Source organism: Bos indicus x Bos taurus, chromosome 8 (genome assembly GCF_003369695.1).
Source record: "Bos indicus x Bos taurus breed Angus x Brahman F1 hybrid chromosome 8, Bos_hybrid_MaternalHap_v2.0, whole genome shotgun sequence".
Classification (NCBI taxonomy): Eukaryota; Metazoa; Chordata; class Mammalia; order Artiodactyla; family Bovidae; genus Bos; species Bos indicus x Bos taurus.
Window position 1 is genome coordinate 62284683 of NC_040083.1, and position 20439 is coordinate 62305121.

Here is a 20439-nt window from a genome sequence, read left to right on the forward strand (position 1 = left end):
GTAAGGGTCTTGGGGACTCAGTCATGGCCTGGCAGTCCTAGAACCCTGGCCAGATGCTTGTGCTCAGAGAAGCAGTCCTCCCATCTGCTGTGGACAGCAGAAGAGTCGGGGTTTCCAGAAGGATTTTCATCTCTTCCTGAGAGTAGGAGTCCAGCTACGGTGACGCATCTGGCCAGGGGCTTGGTTCTGGGGGTGGGGGAGCAGCCAGAGAGAGAAAAGGGTGCAAATGTCAGAGTGCAGGGATGCAAATGATGGGCCCTGACATATCCATGGTGGGAAAGACCCAGGGAAATCAGGACGAGCTTCCTGCAGGAGGCCCTAGTGCATGGAATGGAGGGAGGTGAGGAGGAGGCAGAATTCTCCCACCAGAGAGGAGCACTGGCCCAGCTCCAGGTGGGGATGTGCTCAGGGTAGAACCAGGGTTTCCTGGAAGGCCATTCAGGGGTTTGAGGTGAGGCCCCGGAAGGCCTCCATCTGGTCACAGGTAAGGAAACTTCACAGGCGTCTGTACAGTGGTCAGGTACCCAAGAGGCAGCTGGTTAGGGTAGACTGGGATGTAAAGAGGAAACCCGCAGGCTGCTCTTTCCGGAAGTCCCAGGGCACAGGAGCCACATTTCTGGGAGTTAAGAGGGGGTGGTGCTAAGGGGAGGACCTGGGGATTCTCTTAGCAATTTGGTGGCGGGAGCCAGACTGAAGAGAGGTGCCCTCTGACCCGGCTCACTGAGAGTCCCGCACTGTGTCTGCACACACTGGCATTCTGAACCTCCTTCTAAGGCCTCTTTGTCTACCCAGTGAAGAGAGGCATGGTTCTGGTGACTGCACAGCTGGGCACGGTGCTCAAGTCATCTCCCAGGCTGCCCTCCCGTGCCCAGGTCACCACCCTGCCCTCCTGTGTCCCCCAGGCTGGCGACTCTCAGCAGCACTCTGCAGCGGGAGCTGCTCAGCTACGTCGACGTCATCCAGGTGTCCCTGCGCAGCTTCCGCCAGTACCTAGAGGAGAGCATGGGCAAGCTGCGCTACACCAACATTGAGTTCATCAAGCACTGCAGGTGGGAGCCAGCATCCGGGCCCCCTGTGGGCCTCTGGGCTCTCTCTGTTGAGAGGTGGTCTTGTTTGCCTCTTCATTTTTCAATTATGACAAAATATCCAAAACGTAAATCTGTCCATTTTAACCATTGTATGTGTAGTTCAGTGGCATTAAGTATGTTCATGTTATTGTACAACCATCACCACCATTCATCTCCAGAACATTTTCACCCTCACAACTGGAGCTCTAAACACTAACTGCCTGTTTAGCCTTTCTTCAGCCACTGGGAACCACTATGCTATTAGTATTTTCAGTCTCTATGAATTTGACTACTCTAGGGGCCTCATAGAAGTGAAATCACAGCACATTTGTTCTGTGTGCTTGACTTTTTCGCTTAGCAGAATGTCTTCAGTGCTTATCCGTGGGTCAGAATTTCATTCCTTCTTAAAGCTCAGTAATATTCCATTGTGTAGGATGCGTTTATCCATTCATCCCTTGATGGACATTTGGGTTGTTTCCCTGCTTGTGTCCTTGAACTTCTTCCATGATCTTGTACTTTTAATCTAAAGCCTTGTCTACCACAGTAGTTGGGATGGGTGGAATGGGCTGATCAATGGCTTTTATTTCTCCCAAATTATTTTCAGATTGTTTTCAGAGGGAGGCAACTTCTCTTCTGAAGAAATTGACTCACTGTGTCATCGACTAGAGAAGGAAGCTGCCCGGATAGAGTTTGTTGAAAATTTAATCATGATCAACATGGAAAAGATGGAGAGTGATTACCTGGACCAGGTGAGTAGGCCACACTCTGACCTCTAGCCAGACTCCTGTGACACCTGGTTACATAGTTGCCTTGCTCACTGCCTAATAGGCCGGTCAAGCCCCCTTTCCACCCATTAGGTGGGCCTGTCCCCCTCTGCTTCCACAGTCCAAAAGTTCCAAATTAAGCCCCATTCCTTTACTTTTTTCTCTTTCTTTAAGGCTAATGAGTTCATCAGCAAGTTTGAAAGTAAATTCCATAACCTGTCTGTGGACCTTATTTTCATAGAGAAAATCCAGCGCTTGCTGACAAATTTGCAAGTAAACCTCAAGTGCGAGGTAGGACAGATACGTTCTTCATCTGCTGGATGTTTATCACACACTTGCACCCCAGGCACTGTCCCAGATGCTGGGGATACCAGTGTGGTCTCTGCCCCTCTGGGACTTGCACTCCGGCCAGGAAGTCAGAGATTAAACCATAATAGCTTCTAACATCCACTGAGTTATCATGCAGCACGCATCTTAGTGGGCTTATTTTGATGAATTATATGAGTCCTCACAAGAGCTGTTCTTAGCCCGTTTTAGAAACAAAGAAATTGAGGCAGAGAGACATTAAGAACACAATGTTCCTAAATTGTGGGGCCAAAATGTGAACCCATGTCTGTGACACCGGAAATTCAGGCAGTGCCAGGCCATTTGGGCTACAGAGGACAAGAGGGCCGCATAAGGTGCGTGGGGACATAGAGGAGAGGATTTCCTCTGGACTGGGGAAGTAGTGCTTCCCAAGGCTTGATGGAGAAGGAGGAGCCAGCCAGGCAGGAGGGTGTGGAGCAGTGTCCTGGAGACATCATCAAAAAAATCCTGGGGGAGGTGGAGCCAAGGAGAGAGAGAGAGCTCAAAGAAGAAAACGCGGGGGTGCAATGAGGCTGGAGCCGTGGCTGGTTCAGCAGGGTCCCATGAGCTGGGCTCGGTGGCACTGGAGTGAGGGTCAGGGCAGTGGGGATAAGGGTGCTATTGATTACAGTTTTTTAAGCTGCAGTAAAAACTTTGTTTAAGCTGAAAAGTTTCTTCAAAAACATCACTTTGATGGCTTCTCTCTCCCAAATGTGTTGCCATTTTTATTTAACCATTCCTTTTTGGAGGAATTCTTAGTGGGTTTCACGTTATTACACGCAGTGGTGCGATAGACATGCCTTCACTGGAAGCCCTGATGATGTCCATAGGGTGCCTCCCAGAGCTAGAATTCCTGGGCTAGAGCAGGAGTGTTTTCAGGCTCTTTGTGCTTTCCAGGTAGCTTGTACAGATACCCCCTCATCAACAGGGCCTGAGTGTGTCCTCCCAACACCCTCAACCAGTAATGGGGATCACCAGTTTTATTTTTGAAACTTATTTATTTGGCAGGAAAAAAAAATCCTTTAAATTTGCATTGGACTAGTTTCTAATACAGCTTTGTATTTTCCCTCCGATTTCATTTTTCTCATATTTAATCCATCTCTGAGATAATGATTTGCTAAGCTTTTTCTTGATCTAAATAAGTATTCTGGAAGTAAATCTCTGAACCTCTGGTTTTTCTAGGTGGCAAAATCCAATTTGCAGACAGAGGGATTAAATTCTTCTCTAGAACAGCTTCAAAGCAAGGTAGAAATGTGCCGAAGCTTAAAAAGGAATAAACAAGTAAGTGTTCAGTAGATGCTAAGCTGTGGATAGTAAAGATGCATGCTAGAATTGTTAACTGGAATAAACTCACATCTGTGGTCTAGATTTCTCTACCACCAGCAGGGCCTCTGAGTCTTCCTACTTCATCTCTGTTTTATTGAATGAAATTAAGGAAGAGAAGAGAAACCAGCCATTGCCCCTGGCCCCCAGCACCTCCCTGGCAGGCATGTTGAGGCCAGTGAGCATGGGGGCTTGAGTCTGGCCTCCCTCCCACTCTGATGTCGCAAGGCCTCCCTCCTTATAATTAGAATGCAGCCCTGGATGAGTAACGGAAGCAGGACTCTGCCCTCTGAACAACCATCTTTTGTTTGATTTTCCCTTTGTTTTGACCAGTGTGCATAAACTGGTTACTTCCATTTTCTATATATAAATGGTAATAAGTCCAAATTGGAATGAAGTCTGAGAGAAGTGAGGTTCTAAGTGCCTGCCAGGCCCTGATCAGCCAAGCAGGTCTCTGCATGTTTACCTCGTTGACTTGCTTGTTCTCCTGCCTCTAGTGCATGTCTCTGTCCCCCGTGACACCCCTGTGGCCAGCGTGTCCTGGCCACCCTGAGTACTTTTCTCCCCAGCCCAGCCAGGCACTTGTAAACCTGGTGTCCTGGCCAGAAGATCTTTTCTCTTTTGTTTCAGTAACCGAGTTGAAGTTTTATCATTGTTTGTTGTTGTTCAGTTGCTCAGTTGTGTCCGACTCTTTTGCAACCTCATGGCCTCTGAGGCCATGGCTCCTCTGTCCATGGAATTCTCCAGGCAAGAAAATTGGAGTGGGTTGCCCTGCCCTTCCCCAGGGGATCTTCCTGACCCAGGGACGAAACCCGGGTCTCCTGCACTGCAGGCAGATTCTTTACCTATACTCTGAGCCACCAAGGAAGTCAAGTAAGTTTAAACCATTGGCTCAGAACAAACCCATAGAACCAGGAATAGTACTCCTGATGCCCCATCGAGGAAGGACCCGCGGCCCAGTAGAGTCACCCAAGAGAGCTGGCCCAGGGCTCCTCATTCCTCCAGGGCCCTCCCTGCAAGAGGGGGGCCTCCCTGGATCCAAGAGGTGTCCTCACCAGCCAGCCGGTTCCCGCAGTCCACATGGAGTCAGCCTGCCCACCTGCAGCCTGCTTCCTGTGGCTTTTTCCCTCCATTTTCTCACTAGGTAGTGAGCACAGAAGACCTCCTTGGCCTTATTCGAACTTGGAAAGAAAAACTGAGCCAAAGGATTGAGTATCTCAACTGCAAGCTGGACATGTTATCCATGACTCACCTGGCCTTTCCTGTAAGGAATGGGATGGGGCAGCCATGGTGAAGAGCATCTGAGCTGGGGGGCTGGGCTCACAGGTATCCCACAGGGTTCAGCAGATCCCAGGGAGAGACCTCCCAGGCCCCTGCTGGACATCAGGCCTGCAGGGATGCCTTAGAAAGGCCACAGACTGTGGAGTCAGATCTGGGTTCACATCCCAGATGGGCCACTTCCCTGCACTGGTCCCTTCGGAGATCCATCACCTCCTGGCAGCACCTCCCCACCCCATCAGGGCCCTCAGCTCTCAGGGAAGTCTCACCTCTCAGCCTCTTCCTTCCCACCCGCTCCTATTAGCAGCCACCGGCTTCTCCCCATTCCACCCCCACTACCTTGTCCAAGCCCCCCATCTGTGCAAAAGATCCTGATCCTGTCCTGATCCTCTTACTTCCCCCTATGATCCGTTCCCTGAGCTGCAGCCAGGCCTCTTGGAGAAGGCCAGTCTGCCCGTGTCCCTCTCCTGTCCTCAGGATAAGATCCAGATCGTTACCAGGCCTTCCTTGACCCCTTCATTTCTCTGGTCCCCCTACGAGCTCACTTGCCCCCAGGCCTTCACTCACCCACTAGTTTGGGCCAGCATCTCCTGACCCCTGTGGCATGTTCTACTTCTTCGTGAACCCATAGACCATTCAGTGAGGTCCCCCTTTTAGGAGCTGTCTCCCCTAGACTGTGTGCTCCAAGAGGACAGAGCCTGTCACCCTCACCCCACACTCAACCTCTCTCACCAAGCTTTCACGAGAGGTCTCAACCAGCTTCCAGGAGGACCTGTCATAGAGCCGATGGCAGCATAAGTGGATGCCCCTCGAGTTGTGCTCTGACCACCCTCAGGCCCCGCCTCTCACTGCCATGCTTTGGACCAGCCCTTCCTTCTGTGGGGAGGATCTTCCTGCTGTGCTGCCAGCACTAAGCTTTCATCACACCAACAGTACTGAGCCCCACGAGACGGAACTCAGGAGTCCTGCTGGGGTCCTTCCCTCTAGGGTTTACAGTGCAGCCAAGACACAAAATAAAACAGGGCATAGCTCAACTAAGTGCTCATGGTGGGGCTCATGGTGGGTCCCTCACTCACTGTTTCTCCAACTCAAGGTGGGGGTGGCCACGCACTTATCCATGCACTCATTTGTTTACTTGTCCTTTGCTCAAAAACACCACCGGGGCACATCGGTGAGTAGCCCAGTTCATGACTCTCAGCCTCAGGGAAGATGCTGTAACTTTGTTTTCATTGCACTAGCCCCAACTTGACCATTTATTTGTAGAAGTCCATATTAAATGTCTTGTCTCTCTGACCAGACTGTAAGCTCCATGAGGATAAGAGTCACATGTGGCCCCTTTACCCTGTGTCCCAGGCCCAGGGAGAGCCTTGCAGAAAGCAGGCACTCAAGAAATACTTCTGAAGGTCTCGGCATGCACACATGAATGAATGAATGAATGGCCGTCTAAGGTATATATGATCCCTGCTGCTTCACAGAAGGGGCGAGAGAGGCTCAACGTGGTCAGCCTGCAGCACCTGGGATGGGAACCCAGCCTGCCTGCCTCCCTGACACCCACACTCAGGCCCTGCTCTTTGGCCTGCAGGACAACGTCTTGACTGACCTGGAGGTAGATAGTGACATCTTGTTATCTTCAGAAGTCTATGAAGAAGAGGCTAAGGTAGACATGGTCACCCCTGAGTCCTTTGCCCAGCCAAGCCGCATGGGGAAGTCCATGATTGAAGACCCAGCTGTGGAGGTGGTCAAGAGGATCCTGCAGTGAGTGGCCCGGGTGTGAACAGTGGGGCCCAAGCCTTCAGGGGCCAGTCCCCATGTGAGCCCACCCTAACAGCTGTGACCTTGTGCAGGGGCTTCTTTCTCCCCTCAGAGCCTCAGCTTCCTCCTCTGAAGTGGAGCTCACGATTGGGCAGATTCATGTGGCATTGTGGGTTAACCAGGATGGTGCCCAGTGCCTGGCCTGAGCCATCCTCTTGGTCATTGGGGAAAAGCTCACATCCTTTCCTTTGGTTTCAGGTTTCCTGACTCAAAGTCCTCAACCCTTCAGTGTGACAAAGAACGGTCCCAGACAGGTAGGGGCAGACAGGCCTGTGGATTCAGGTGCTGACAGTGGGGTAGCTGGGGGTGCCACCTGGTCCCTCCTCACCTTGGATCCTCTGTTGTTCTCCTGGGTACCCATCACCCAAAGCCTTGAGGCGACTCCGGAACCGAGCAGAGCACTCCTTGAAGAAGGACTTGTCCATCGCCAGTGCCACCTCGGTAGCAAGGTAGAGAGGCCAGGCTGCCTGCAGTCTCCCCTCCCCAGACTCAACCCCGACCCCCAGATGGAGGCCAGAGGCTACCCTTTGCCAGCCCATGTCCTCAGAATGTGTCTCCTGTGCTCACAGACTCTCCAAATAGGGACCTTCCAAGTTGGGACCCTGCAAGGGGCCAAATCCAAAGCCAGCTTTAGACAGGTCTATTCTCATCCCTGCCCAGTGGCTTGACTCTCACAGCCCTCCACCCTAAGAACCTGTAGGGCGTTGGGTGGTTAGCCACAGTGACAGCTACATCCCATACACACTGTGTCTGTCAGAGGGCATGACCTTGGAGGTGGCATTCCTTGGATGACATCACGGAGTCTTGGGAGCTCTGGGTCTCTGCATCCTGGCCATGTGTTCTGCCCACTATGCCCTGTCAGGGTCGTTAGACTCATGGCTCAGTGAGCATGGGCCCTGGATGGCCCCTGACACCGATTTTATAGAAGGTGGATGACAGAAGCCACAGGGCTGACCTGACTTTCTGAGTCTTTGATGAGCCATTATTGACCTAGTTTAATTATTGGTTTTGAAGAAGTGACACTGAAGAGATTCCTGCTTTGCGTACATCCAGAAAGTCTTTTTGAACAGGCCTGCCATCTGCAGTGTGGAAATAAAGACCAACCAAATCGGAAAAGCAAAGACTATGCAGAGCTTGCTACAACCAGGGAATCAGCCACTCTCACTTCCGTTTTAGCAGAGACACAAAGGCAGGCAAGGGAGTGGGAAAGGGGTGTAGTGGAGAAAAGGGAAGGCTTCAGATGTGCCCTGTTGGTGGTGGCTGCCCTGGGAAGGCTGGAGGAGGCCCAAGAGCAGTCGGCATCCTGTGTGATGGTTAGGGGTATGTATTTGACTTGTTCGTTCTGAATCGGAGGCAGGGACAGAATCTAAGGGAGCTGTCAGGTACTGAGCAGGTCCTGGCCCTGTGGGGTTGATTGTTACAGGGGGTATTATTGGCTTCCTGGATTGTTACTAAAGATAACAGTTGTCTTCCTGCAAGTCTGACTTCCAGCAGGCGGGCTTCCTGAATTGTTTATTGTAGCTAAGGGCTTGGTGTCCTAGGCCGGTTGTTACAGCTTATCAGCCAGGGTTCTCTATTTATATATGGTATAGCCATTTTCCATTTGTATAATCAATCTCTCAGTGGTTGCCAGTGAAATATACATGCTGCTAAGGCTGCCAGATGAAAATTCAGGATGTCCAGTTACATTTGAGTTTCAGAAAAACAACACATTTTTTAATATGAGTATGTCCCAAATAATACATGGTGTGTATGTGAAAAATTGCTTATTGCTTATATGAAATTCAAGTTTATTTAAAAATTTATGTTATTGAAGTATAGTTGGTTTATAATGTGTTAAGAAATTCAAATTTAATATGTGCTTTTATTTGAAAATTTGGCATCCCTACCTGCACCTCTCAACCTGTGTTTCTTTGGGTCCTCACCACAGGGAAGCAAGGATTCTACTTTCGAGGCTGGAGCCCCTCTGTCCCTCCCCCCGGCCTTGTGTGGGTTTCAGCGGGTAGGGCTCCATCCCTACTATAAGGCTGCGTGCAGAGCTGTCAAGGGGTGGGGCAGCAGCTTGAAGGGCTGGGCTGCACAGGCAGGTCTGGGTAGGGCTCCCACAGACTCAGATCTGCTTGTGTCTGTCTCCAGCTTGCAGAGCATTAACCCACCTTTGCCCCACAGCGTCACGCGGTACACCAAGCCCAACCGACTGGATAGAAAGTACCAGGTGCTCGGTGACAAGCCTCCTCCAGCGGAGTAAGTGTCAATGCCATTTCCTTTAACTCCATTTTAACCTGTCATCTTTGTCACTTGGCAGCTAAATCTGACTCCACTGAGGGGAAAATAAGCTGGAGAGGGACAAAGCAGGTCTGCGAGGGGACTGGTAAGGGCCAAGGTCTGTTTGTCTCAGCCTATTTCACATAAATTTATTGAGAGACATTTTCACCAAATTTAGGCATTCATCAAGAAGACATTCTTCTTTCCTTTGAACAATCTGTTTATTTCTGTTCAGTCACCTTTTGTTTATTAAAGGGCACCTGCTCCATCTCTTGCGGCTTGGTCGTAGGGCAGCCAGTCAAGGAGCTTTATAGACATGGGGCCTGAAGCCCCAGAGTGGCCCACTTGGGAGCAGCTCCTGGCATTCCAGTTGCCCATCACCCAGTTCCACCTGGCAGGGCTTCTTTGGATCCTGGAGGAAAAGCCAGCTATAGAACAATTGCAAGTCCCAACAGGGACCTAGACATTTAGGGTTCAGTTCTCAGTGACATAAAGTCAGGAGGGTGGGAGAAAAATTAGAAATATTAATATGAGGAGTTGTAGCCAGATATAAAGGAGGCTAGAAGAATTGAGCCTGGAGAAGGGAATGGCAGCCCACTCCAATATTCTTGCCTGAGAAATCCCGTGGACAGAGATGCCTGGTGGGCTACAGTCCTCAAATGAGGTCACAAAAGACTCAGACGTGACTCAGTGACTAAACAACAGCAGAAGAGTTGAGATTTGATAAGAATTGACAAAATATGCGTGATGGCAAGATCTGGTCCAGTTTCCAGGGAAGTCATGAATCCTCAAAGCTAACAAATAGGGTTAGGATTTACTAATCACGAGAGAGTGCTATAGTTATTGAAATGTAAAATTTCTGTTGCCCTTATTTTTGATTCTTGTTTATGAAACAAGTCTGGTCTCTTTAGATTTGGCCTGATTATTTACATAAATGCAGCAAGAGTGGTAACTGATCGCCAAAACTTTTATGTTTGCATTGCTGGAACTTTTCATAAAGAATCTCAGATTAGACTCTTAAAAGCCTCTTGAGACTAGGAAGACAAGTCAGATTTCACCCAGAGTACCTATAGATTTGGATGAAATCCTCTCTTCTTAAGGTCCCCACCATACTGTAAGGTTTTCCTTACCCACCTATGAAGTTGGGAACCCCATAAACCAGGTGCCAGGTTGATTTTCCAAAGAGGACTTAAAAGCATCGTCCCCATCAAGTCAACCTTAGTTTCTTTAAAATGTTTGATCATGTCCGATCTTATACATTGCTGTCCATATGACATTTCAGTCAAAGCCTCTTTTATCTATCAGTGTTTCCAATTATGTCCCATCGCAAGAAGGACAATTTTTTGTTGAACTCACATAAATAATTTTAAGAGTTTTTGAATTCTAGAGCACATATGAGTGGGTGAAATGTCCTGCATGCTTCTCACTAGCCTGTTTTCCCCTTTAGCCTCAGGCAGTTGCTTTCAGGAGTGCCTCAGTCCCTTGAGAGCCTTGATAGGGTCAGGGGCCTAAAGTTAGTTCAGGCAGCTGTAGGGAGTTGAGGGCTGGAGTGGGAAGGGAGAGGTCTGACAGGAAGAACAGAGAGATGGAGGAGGTAGCGCTTTAGAGGGGGACATATCAGAGGAAACCAGGCAACTGAAGGGAAGGTGGGAGGTGGCAAAATGGGGAAGAAAGAGCAGAGGTGTTGATGGCGGGGTGGGGGGGTGCGGGCGGGGAGGGAGAGGTCTTAGAGGAGCCAGTTTAGGGAGATCTTGTTTTCCCAAGAAGCCAATAAAGTTCCACATTATCCTTAATAAAGCCATGCCAGAAGCATGAGTCATGCAACAGAAATTGGGAAAAGTATAGTGAACGCATATAGAAGAACCTGATATTCTTCTCAGGTTCTTTGATAACTTTTGTCAAAGTCAACAGAGAGCAAACTCTCTTCCTAGAAAGGGTTGGGAAAAGTAGTGGTGAAAGCCATGAATTATACCTTTTGTGCAGCTCCATGGGTCCCTCTCCCAAAGAAACCATCTCTCAGGAAGGAAACATTTGCATGAAGATGTACCATGCAATGCTTTTTATCCTAGCTAAAAATGGGGGGGAACCTAAAGTCCAAAAGTAGGGGATTGTAAACACAGTACATACATACCCAGTGGTGTTACACAGCCATTTAAAATGATAGCATAATGTAGGGGGAACACTTTAAAGGGCGCGGAATGTAAAAAGCACAAGAACCTAATTCCAAACCAATTTAAACATCAGCAGAAGGAAATACAGTAAATGTTAGCATTAATTTTTCCATCTTGCTTTTCAGCTTATTTCTGATTTTCTTTAATTATGATGAGTGAATTTGTAAATGAAAGAGCACATCACACACACACACACACACACACACACACACATGTTTTTTGGCCAAGAGGCATGCAGGATCTTAGTTCCCCAACAGGGAATTGGACCTGTGCCTCCTGCAGTGGAAGAACAGGGTCTTAACCACTGGACCACCAGAGAAGTCCCTTTTTTTAGTTTGGTGGTGGTTTAGTCTCTAAGTTGTGTCTGACTCTTTGCAAGCCCATGGACTGTAGCCTGCCAGGCTCCTCTGTCCATGGGATTCTCCAGGCAAGAATACTGGAGGGGGTTGCCATTTTCTTCTCCATTTTTTTTTTATTTGAGGGAATTTAAAAATATATATACATATATTTTAGAAACTGGTCAAAAATGATGTGTGTGTAAAACAGTCACTGCATCACTTTACAGAAATTTTGAAAAAATAGTTGTCCTCCAGGTATGTGCGGTTCTAACACATCAGTCCCTTATTTCACTCTTGGTATTGAGACAGTTGACCTTACTGACAGGAATATTCGCTAGATCTGGGCAGTTTTGTTCAGTAAAGCACCTGGTGTGCACAGTCAGCCTAAAGGCCAGATGTATCAGAAAGAGGATGTTTGGTCCTACAGGCAGTCCTGCTCATTTGATTAATATTTATAAGAAATCATTCTTTCTTCTCTCAACCAAGACAGAGACACTGACAGGTGCAGGCACTGGACAGGGGATTCTGTGGTGAACGAAAACAGACACACTGTAGGAGAGATGGGGTTAATCAATCAGCCAGTCACACATGTCAATCCCCAGAGCCCCAGTGGGGAGGCTATAAAGCTGAGAGCTGCTCAGGGCATTAGAACGAGGCAGTCAGGGATTGCCACTGAGCCAGGGCCAGAGGAAAAGCAAATGTAACCAAGAGGAAAGTTATTTGTGTTCCCTGGAGAGGAATCAGTGTGAGCAGTGGCCCTGTGGCAAGAGTGAGTAATTCCAAGGAGTAATGAGGAACAAAAGAGAACAGAGACACTTGGAAGGGGCCAAACACAGCTTGGCGCAAGCAAGAGGCATTCAACTAGACAAGTAGAAATACGAGGTGGGAGCATGCTTGGGCATCCCAAGTTGTCCAAGTCCAGTTCTGGCTGGGCTGCTGAGTACTCGGAATGTTGTGTCCGTATGGTCTTGTCCACACCATTTAGTGTGATTAGACAAGCCCTCTCAGGGATCTGCCTCCTGTGTGTTGCAGGGATTTTAAAGGCATCGTCCTGAGCCTGCTCTGGGAGAGCAACGAGCACCTGCTGGCGGTCGCAGAGGTGAGGGCCCTGCCTGCCCTTCTGCCATCTGCTGGCCACATGCCCCCAGTGGGCTCTCCCCCCTCTTCTGCCAGTAATGACCTTTGGGTGAAACTGAATAAAGGGGACTACAGCCCCCGTGACCATAGCTACCCAGCTTCTGTCACCTTGTGTGGTGTTTTCCATCCTAGAATTAAAGCTCATCCATTACCCATGTATTCAGCCACCAAACCTTTCTTGGGTCCTGTGTGTCAGATATTTAGCGTACCCAATACCAGGGACAAGCCTGGTCTCTGTCCCTGAGTGGCCAGCACCCAGCCAAGAATGACATGTGATGGCACCCCTGGGTGTGAGTCTTTGGAGCAGAGCTCTGGGTCATCTGTGTTAGTGGCCCAGCTTGGCACTCCATAGAAAGTTCTTGGTCTCATGGGTGGAAGACCCATCTTAGTCGTGAAGGATGCATAGACTTTTACCATTGACTTGCTTGTGCCTCGCGTAGCCCTAGGACACTGACAGTGGTGACAAGGACAGACAGGGAGGAGGAGAGACCCCAGTGTGAGGGACAGCAGTTGAGAAGACCAAGGGGTGAGGAGAGCACAGAGGAGGATGCCAGGATCTTGGGCCAGAGCCCCTGGAGAGGGGTCTGGTACCCACACTGTCAACCCTCTCCCGTAGGAGTTTTACCGCAAAGAGAAACGCTCAGTCACCAGGCCCGACTGCATGTACGAAACCTTCGACCAGTGTGCGGAGAACATCTGCAAAAAGATCCTGGAGTACCACAGCCAGACAGACGATTACTACAACTCCTGCCTCATAGGTAGGTGTGGCCAGGTGATCACCATAGGCAGGTGGCAGGTGGGGCTACAGAAAGGGGGTGGCCACTCACAGCCAGAATGATGCCCTCCTGACCTGGAGGTCACATGAGGCAGAAGAGCCTCCCTGTGAAAAACTGACATCTTAGAATTAGGTAAAAACCTTGATCAGATTTAACTGGGGAAAAAACAATGCCCTCCCCGCCAAAAGTCGATTTTTCTTGAGAAATATAGTGATTTGTATCACTAAAAATGTTTCACTCTTTGAAAATTTTTTACAGCTTTATTGAGATATTCACTCAACGAAATAGGGAGGAAAGGGAGGGTGGGATGAACTGGGAGATTAGGATTGACATATATACACTACCATGTGAGAATCTGCCTGCAGTGCAGGAGATGCGGGTTCAGTCCCTGGGTCAGGGAGATCCCCTGGAGGAAGAAATGACAACCCACTCCAGTGTTCTTGCCTGGGAAATCCTGTGGACAGAGAAGCCTGCTACAATTCAGGCTACAATTTAAAGGGTCGCAAAGAATCGGACATGACCAAGCAACTGAACACGCACACAAATGTAAGTAAGATAGCTAGTGGGAAGATACTCTGCAATTCAGTGGATTCTAATATATTCACAGAGTTGTGCAACCATCGCCACTGTGAATTGCAGAACCTCTGTCCCTCTATCATGTTCCCAGCCCTCAGCAGCCACTGACCTCCTCTCTGTTCATCCAGTGTTAGTAAGTGTCATGTAGCCTTTTTATGGCTGAATCATATTCCATAGTGTGCATATACCATAGTTTGTTTATTTGTTCAGTGATAGACATTTGGCTGTGTCCAGCGTTTGGCAGTTATGCATGGCGCTGCTCTAAACATTCACATGCATGTTGTGTGTGGATGTATGATTTCATTTCTCTTGGGTGTATAACTAGGAGTAGAATTGCTGGGTCATACGGTGCCTCTGTGTTTAATCGTTTGAAGAATCCTTGCACCGTGTCTACTGTGTGCGTGGGCTGAGATGAACTTGATAGACACAGCCTCCTAGAGAGCAGGGACATGAAAACAGGCAGGCAGGATGTATCTTGCCATTTATGTTGATTGTAACAACATAAAAGGAGCTGTGAAAACACACCCATAGCTGCCCATCTCCTTGCCCAATTCTCCACGTCCACAGCCACTTGTGTTTTTGCAGTGGTTAAGTCCTAATTATCTCTACTTGTAAGGCAGGAAACCTAAGGGCCCATTACAGGCCTGCTATGGGTTGAGGGGCAGCAGGGGTAGAAGAGGGAGAGGATTAGGGCGTAGCCAGACCTGAGATCAAGACCCAGAACTGCCATTCCCCAGATGTATGACATTGACCAAGTCACCTCCCCTTGCCTGTAAATGGAGACAAGGATAACATCCACCATGCAAGGCTTTTTTGAGGACTAAACCTCTCACAGCCTTGCTGTATACAGGGGAAATCAACAATGGCTCTCATTCCTGTAGTTGTAGAATGACTGGAATTGAAACCACAGGCAGCATTTGGTTTCTCTAGCTCAGAGCTTCCCCACTTAAACTCTGTGGGGTTCCATCCTATGTGATCTTCCTCAAAAGAAAGGTTCCATGGTCACATGGGTTTGGGAAATGCTGCAGATCATGTCCCTCCCAGGAAGGCTGACAGTTCACATGAAATGAAGACTTCCATTTCCTACAGGGAGTCAAGTATCCTGAGCAACTCTCCCACTGAAAACATGTAAAAATACTGGATATAACTGTTTTGTGATAAACTTTTAAATGCATGGATGAGCTAGCTGTAAAGTAAGAAATACTTAAGGCCTCAAGATTAAGTGAGAATAGGAACACAGATAAACTGAGCAGTAACTCTGGCTATTGCCTTGAGGGCTTGGCTGACTCTCAGGTCCACTTGAGCCTCTGTTTTCATGGCCTCCAGGTCGCTGGGAACAGAGACCAAGCCCCAGACCACCCAAGGTGTGCAGCCTGAAAGGGCACAAGCCACAGAAAACTGGGACTCCACAGGGCTCCATCTGCAGAGTCAAGGGAATGAGACAGAAACCAAAACCTCCTCCCCCACTGACTAGAAGGAAAGTGTCTTGTTATAAACCATGGCACTGGACAAAGGGGAAAAATTCTAATGAGAATCTATAACTATAAGTCAGCTCTTTTGTGGTGTTTAAACTGAAGTTGCACTTAGATAAACCTGAATTCAACTTTGTGTTTGTAGGTCATCTGAAAGATTTCTAGATGATAGCTTAAAGTGATTTTGAGTGTGTCATGCCCGGATGCTTCTTTAGTAGAGATACTACAGATCCTCTCCAGAGAAGCCTACTTTCAATTCAGGCCTCCAGGGATTCCCACACATAAAATGCCCCAAATAAGAGCTCACTGTAAAACAAAACACACACACACACACACACACACACACCCCACAGCAAAAAGTACCTTCAGCATGAGGCAACAGAATGAGATCAGTAAGGACTTCACATATTGAATGTATCAAGACACAGAATATAAAATAAATAATTATTTCTAGTTAAATAAAAGAGGAAATTAGAAATATGAGTAAGGAGCAAAAGCCTATTAAAATGAGCAAGTAAATATGAACCAAGTAAAGTGAAGTCGCTCAGTCGTGCCTGACCCTTTGTGACCCCATGGACTGTAGCCTACCAGGCTCCTCTATCCATGGGATTTTTCAGGCAAGAATACTGGAGTAGGTTGCCATTTCCTTCTCCAGAGGACCTTCCCGACCCAGGGATTGAACCCGGGTCTTACACATTGTAGGCAGACACTTTACCGTCTGAGCCACCAAGGAAGTCCACCAAGTAAAGAGAACCAAATAAAGAGAACCAAATAAAGCTTATGTATATTGGAAAAATAAATCATTGACATTTTAAAATTATGAATGGCTTTAGTGCCAAAGAAAATAACCAAAAATGTAACACAGAAAAACAAAGGACTAGAAATAAAGGAAAGAGGTGAAGAGAGATGAAGGAAAGAGTAGGTCTGGCATGCAGCTACTTAGAGGTCCAGAGGGGAGGAGGAGACTTGGGTCAAGGTAATATTTGAAGAGAGAATGGATGAAATAGAACTGCTGAAAGGTGCAGTGCAGTTTATAAAGTGCTGGCAAGTCCTGCAATGTGAGAAGTCCTTTGAACTTGCTTAATCCAGTATCTTTAATACCGGTTTGCCCACAGGACCCCTTTTGATGGAATAGCTATTGCCGCACTGTAGACCAAGCCTTTCTCTGTGGGAAACTGCATTGAGCCTTTGTTGGAGAGATGGCCCCAGTAACTTGGCTCTGCTCAGTCCTCTCCCCTGGCCCCCACCCCCAATTCCTACAGAATTACGGGCCCAGATGAGGAGATTTGAGGAGCTTCTGCCCCAGGTGTGTTGGCTGGTGATGGAGAATTTCAAGGAGCACCACTGGAAAAAATGTTGTGCTTCCACCAAAGAGATCAGAGAACAGTTCTTGAATTACCAGGAAGAGCTGGAGAAAAGGAAGGTGGGGCCCCCGGGATCACCCTGGGAGTTCAGACATAGAGGTGGGGCATCAGCAGAACTGAGTCCCAGGAAGGAGTTGGGCCAGGCCTGGGATTATTGGGTGGGGGTGAGGGACAATAGGCCCTGGAGGGATAAGAGCCGAGCCAACAGCTCCTTTATGGAAAGGATTCAGCACGTTCCTTGTTGGATATAACAGGTAGGTTGGCTGGTTCTGTGGGGCTGTGGACCTTGAGATCAACAATGATTGTCCACTTGGTCCTTGGAACCAGGGGACGTTCATGGTATTGATTGTATTGGACTGAATCCCTGATTGTCCCGGGGAAGATGCTCAGCTCTCCCACTTGCTAACCCTTGGAGTTGGCTCCAGCCATGCTTCAGTCTTGTGTACCTGCCACTCCTCTGCATATCCACAGCCCTTCACACACACCCAGGTCAACGCACACCTCATGGCCATAATTGGCAGAGGACATAGGCCAGTGACTTCTTAGTCCTGACCTCAAGACCAGGTCAAAAAACCCACTGATTTCTGGATTGTCTGAAGGATGAAAATGCCCAGAAGCTCCACCCAAATCTCGGACACCCTGCACAGCTCCAAGATATGGAGTCTCTATGTCAAGTGGAAGAGAAGAGGCAGGGAGATTTGGACGCCTTGATTGTGGTAACCAAGGAGAAGCTGGAGGTCAGTAGTGCCTTCTACTCCCATGTCTAGGTGCTGAGGGCTGCCCTGCCCTCCCCGAGGTCACCCCAGCTGACAGCCCACCAGCAGCACTGAGCCCGGCCCTATGCTGGCACCCTGGCCAAAGCAGGGCATGAAAGTGGGCAGGTTTTATAGGTGGAGATGCTCTTTATTGGCTGTTTTAACTTGCATTTAAAATTTTCTAAATTAATTAGTAATGAGAAATTTTTTCTCCCAAGATCCATGTCAAGTTTTCTTTCCTCTTTGGTAAATTGTCTGTGTGTGTCCCCTGGCCATTGCAGAATCATTTCCTATCTTCAAGTCACTCTTAGGAGAAGCCTCCTGGAGAAAGACCAGATGCCTGTTAACTTTGACACAGTTGACTCATGGCCCTGGTTTTGTCTCACGCACTGCTCTCCAAACCCATCTTCAGCCTGCCTTTGGAGACAGGGCCCTCTCATAGCACCATGCTCCCTGTGTTTCCTCCAGGAATGCATAAGGAAGTACGCCCGGTTTTTCATAGCCACCTTGGCCACCTTCACCGAGAAGTTCCTGCTGCAGTTGGATGAGGTGGTCACCATTGACGATGTCCAGGTTGCAAGTATGCGCCCCACTGGCCTTTGTGCCCTGGCCCCAGGGGGTTGGTGACATAGGTCATGGATCTGGAGGAGTCTGCTTTCCCCCAACTCTACCAGTATGAAAATAGATACTCTATTGAGGGGACTGATGAATTTTTTGTTTCTTTTTTTAATTAAAATTATCTTTTTGTAACTAAAAAAGCAAATCCCCAATGAGTCAGATTACATATAAAAAATGAAATCCTAATACTAAATATTTTCATAATCTTGGGGTAAGGACAACTTTCCTAAGTTTGAGAGCTAGAAGCTGTAAAGGAATGGTGTGTACCTCCCTGTGGCCAAAACAAAAGTAAGGGAAAATGTCAAAAGATGGAAGGACAAACCACAAACTGGAAAAATATTTCTAATAACTAATAGGTCAGAGAATGGCCTGATATTCCTGTGGTATGAAGAATTCTTAACAGGTCTAGTTTGTAAACAGGGCAAACACATGCAATTCAAAAGGTCAATAAATGTTGAAAGATGCTTGACTTCACCAATGATGAAAAGTGCAAATATAAACATTGTTAAGATACCATTTCTCACCAAGAGCCTGGCAAAGCTTTTAAATTCAGCACTGGTGAGGCAGGAAGCCCCAGCACCACAGAGCCCCTCGGAAAAGTGTACCTCCACCCCTTCTCTTGGAGAACCCTCTGTCGGTGACTTCAAAGTCCTGAACGTGTGTGCTTTGACCTAGCCGTTCTAACCCTGGGAACTTATCTGGCAGAAATACTTGCATGCTTTTCCAAAGATACATTTTCAAGCATATTCTTCACAGCAATGCTTGAAATTGCAAAGAATTGGAAACAGTGTTAATATCCACGTATAAAGGATTGGATAAATTATGGTCCAGATATAGGAGGGAATTCTATGCAGCTGTTCAGGTGGGTGTGGTAGGTCTCTATGTGCCAGCTGGAAACACCTGAAGGAATACTGTCACAGGAAAAAGCAAGGTGACAATTATACTTACCTGTAATACTATTTTAAAAAACACATAGGTGACATAAACATGCACCCTCACTTGTATATAAATGAATCTGTGTGAGAGAGAAACAGAGGCAAAGAGGGACAAAATGAGAAAAGCAGAGCCTGAGAAACAGGTACCCGACTGTTGATGACCACCTCTGGTGAGTGGCATTGTGAGAGATTTCTAAAGTCTTTTTCCCCATTAGATGATGTTTAAATTTTTTATACTATGTGAATTGCTTTTTATAACTATGCAAAGACTCAAATCATATATTAAATATTGTCCATTTATCTCTCATCTATTAAGTAATTAAAATATATTATTTTTATTTTTTAAGTTTGGATTGCAAAGACAATGACTATTTTTATAGTAAAATAAGAAATGCAATATGAGTTACAAAGAAAGAGAAGAATATGGTCCTTCCTCCCAGAAATAGGTGCTGGTAACATTGGCTGTCCTCCTCCTGGTCATTTCCCTTTGGTCACAGGCCTGTGTGTATATCAGTGGGGAGATGGGAGGGTAGATCACAGGTGTGTGCTCCTTTGTAACCTAATTTCCCCTTGGGCGGATGCAAGGCTAAGCCAGTCACCATTTCCGTGAGCACTTCCAGTTGCTGTGCATCTTATTTTATTAGTTAATCCCCTGCTGGTGCATACGGGCCATGTCTAGCTTTTCACTCCTCTAATTGTACTGGAAGGAACATCTGCATCGATATTTCTCTATTTGGGGGCAACAACTTCCTAGAAGTGGATTTTCTAGGTCAAAATGTATGTGCATGCTGGGGTGCTGGCCACTGTCTAGTAGTGGAGGCCTCTTTGGCAAGTGTGAGCCTGGTTTGGGAAAGTGGAGCCTGCAGAGATACCAGAGTTCAGACTAGAGAAGGAACAGGCAGTGGAGCCAGCAGGGAGGCAGCCTCGGCACCTTGGAGGGGAACCCCTGGGCCAGGAAGACCCCCTGCATCAGGCCCATGGGGTCCTCACCTGCTCTGTAAATAGGGCTTCTGAGCCAAGTGGCCTGGCCCCACCATGCCTGCAGACCAGGGTGCAGAGAGCTGCTCTGGCCTGCTGGTCTCACTCCAGGAACAGAGCCCCTTTCTCTCCATGTCAAACGGCAGGTCAGTGAGCCAGACATGAGAGAGACAACCTTGAATGTGTTCATTCCAGGAGAAATTCTTAGTTTAGGACCCCTTTGAGCTAGTATAAGCCAAAGAAGTCTCCAAAGAGCATATTCAGGAGCTCATAGAAGCTGCGAGAAGGTCAGAGCATCATACGTAGGATTTTGGAGCTGGGATGCACATCCAAACCACATCTCACATATTCCAGCTTTAACTCTCCTGCCTGAGACTCTTTAAGTGTGGAAGAGGGGAGCAAGGTTTCATTTCTGTAAATGTAAGGTCGGGGGTCCCCTTAATATCAGGCTGTGGATGAGGCCCC

General features: G+C 47.9%; 1 protein-coding gene across 1 annotated transcript in view; it reads left to right on the forward strand.

The window, feature by feature from the left end:
* The window catches only part of CCDC180 (coiled-coil domain containing 180), a 67030-nt gene that overhangs the window by 44158 nt on the left and 2433 nt on the right, over window positions 1-20439 (forward strand). The window contains exons 27-40 of the mRNA XM_027550214.1: window positions 903-1049; window positions 1672-1816; window positions 2006-2122; window positions 3359-3457; window positions 4644-4763; window positions 6360-6532; window positions 6788-6843; window positions 6960-7038; window positions 8759-8833; window positions 12396-12462; window positions 13117-13258; window positions 16587-16747; window positions 17288-17425; window positions 17912-18023. Of these exons, the coding sequence (XP_027406015.1) occupies window positions 903-1049; window positions 1672-1816; window positions 2006-2122; window positions 3359-3457; window positions 4644-4763; window positions 6360-6532; window positions 6788-6843; window positions 6960-7038; window positions 8759-8833; window positions 12396-12462; window positions 13117-13258; window positions 16587-16747; window positions 17288-17425; window positions 17912-18023 (1631 nt within the window). The remainder of the gene's footprint in view (window positions 1-902; window positions 1050-1671; window positions 1817-2005; window positions 2123-3358; window positions 3458-4643; window positions 4764-6359; window positions 6533-6787; window positions 6844-6959; window positions 7039-8758; window positions 8834-12395; window positions 12463-13116; window positions 13259-16586; window positions 16748-17287; window positions 17426-17911; window positions 18024-20439) is intronic.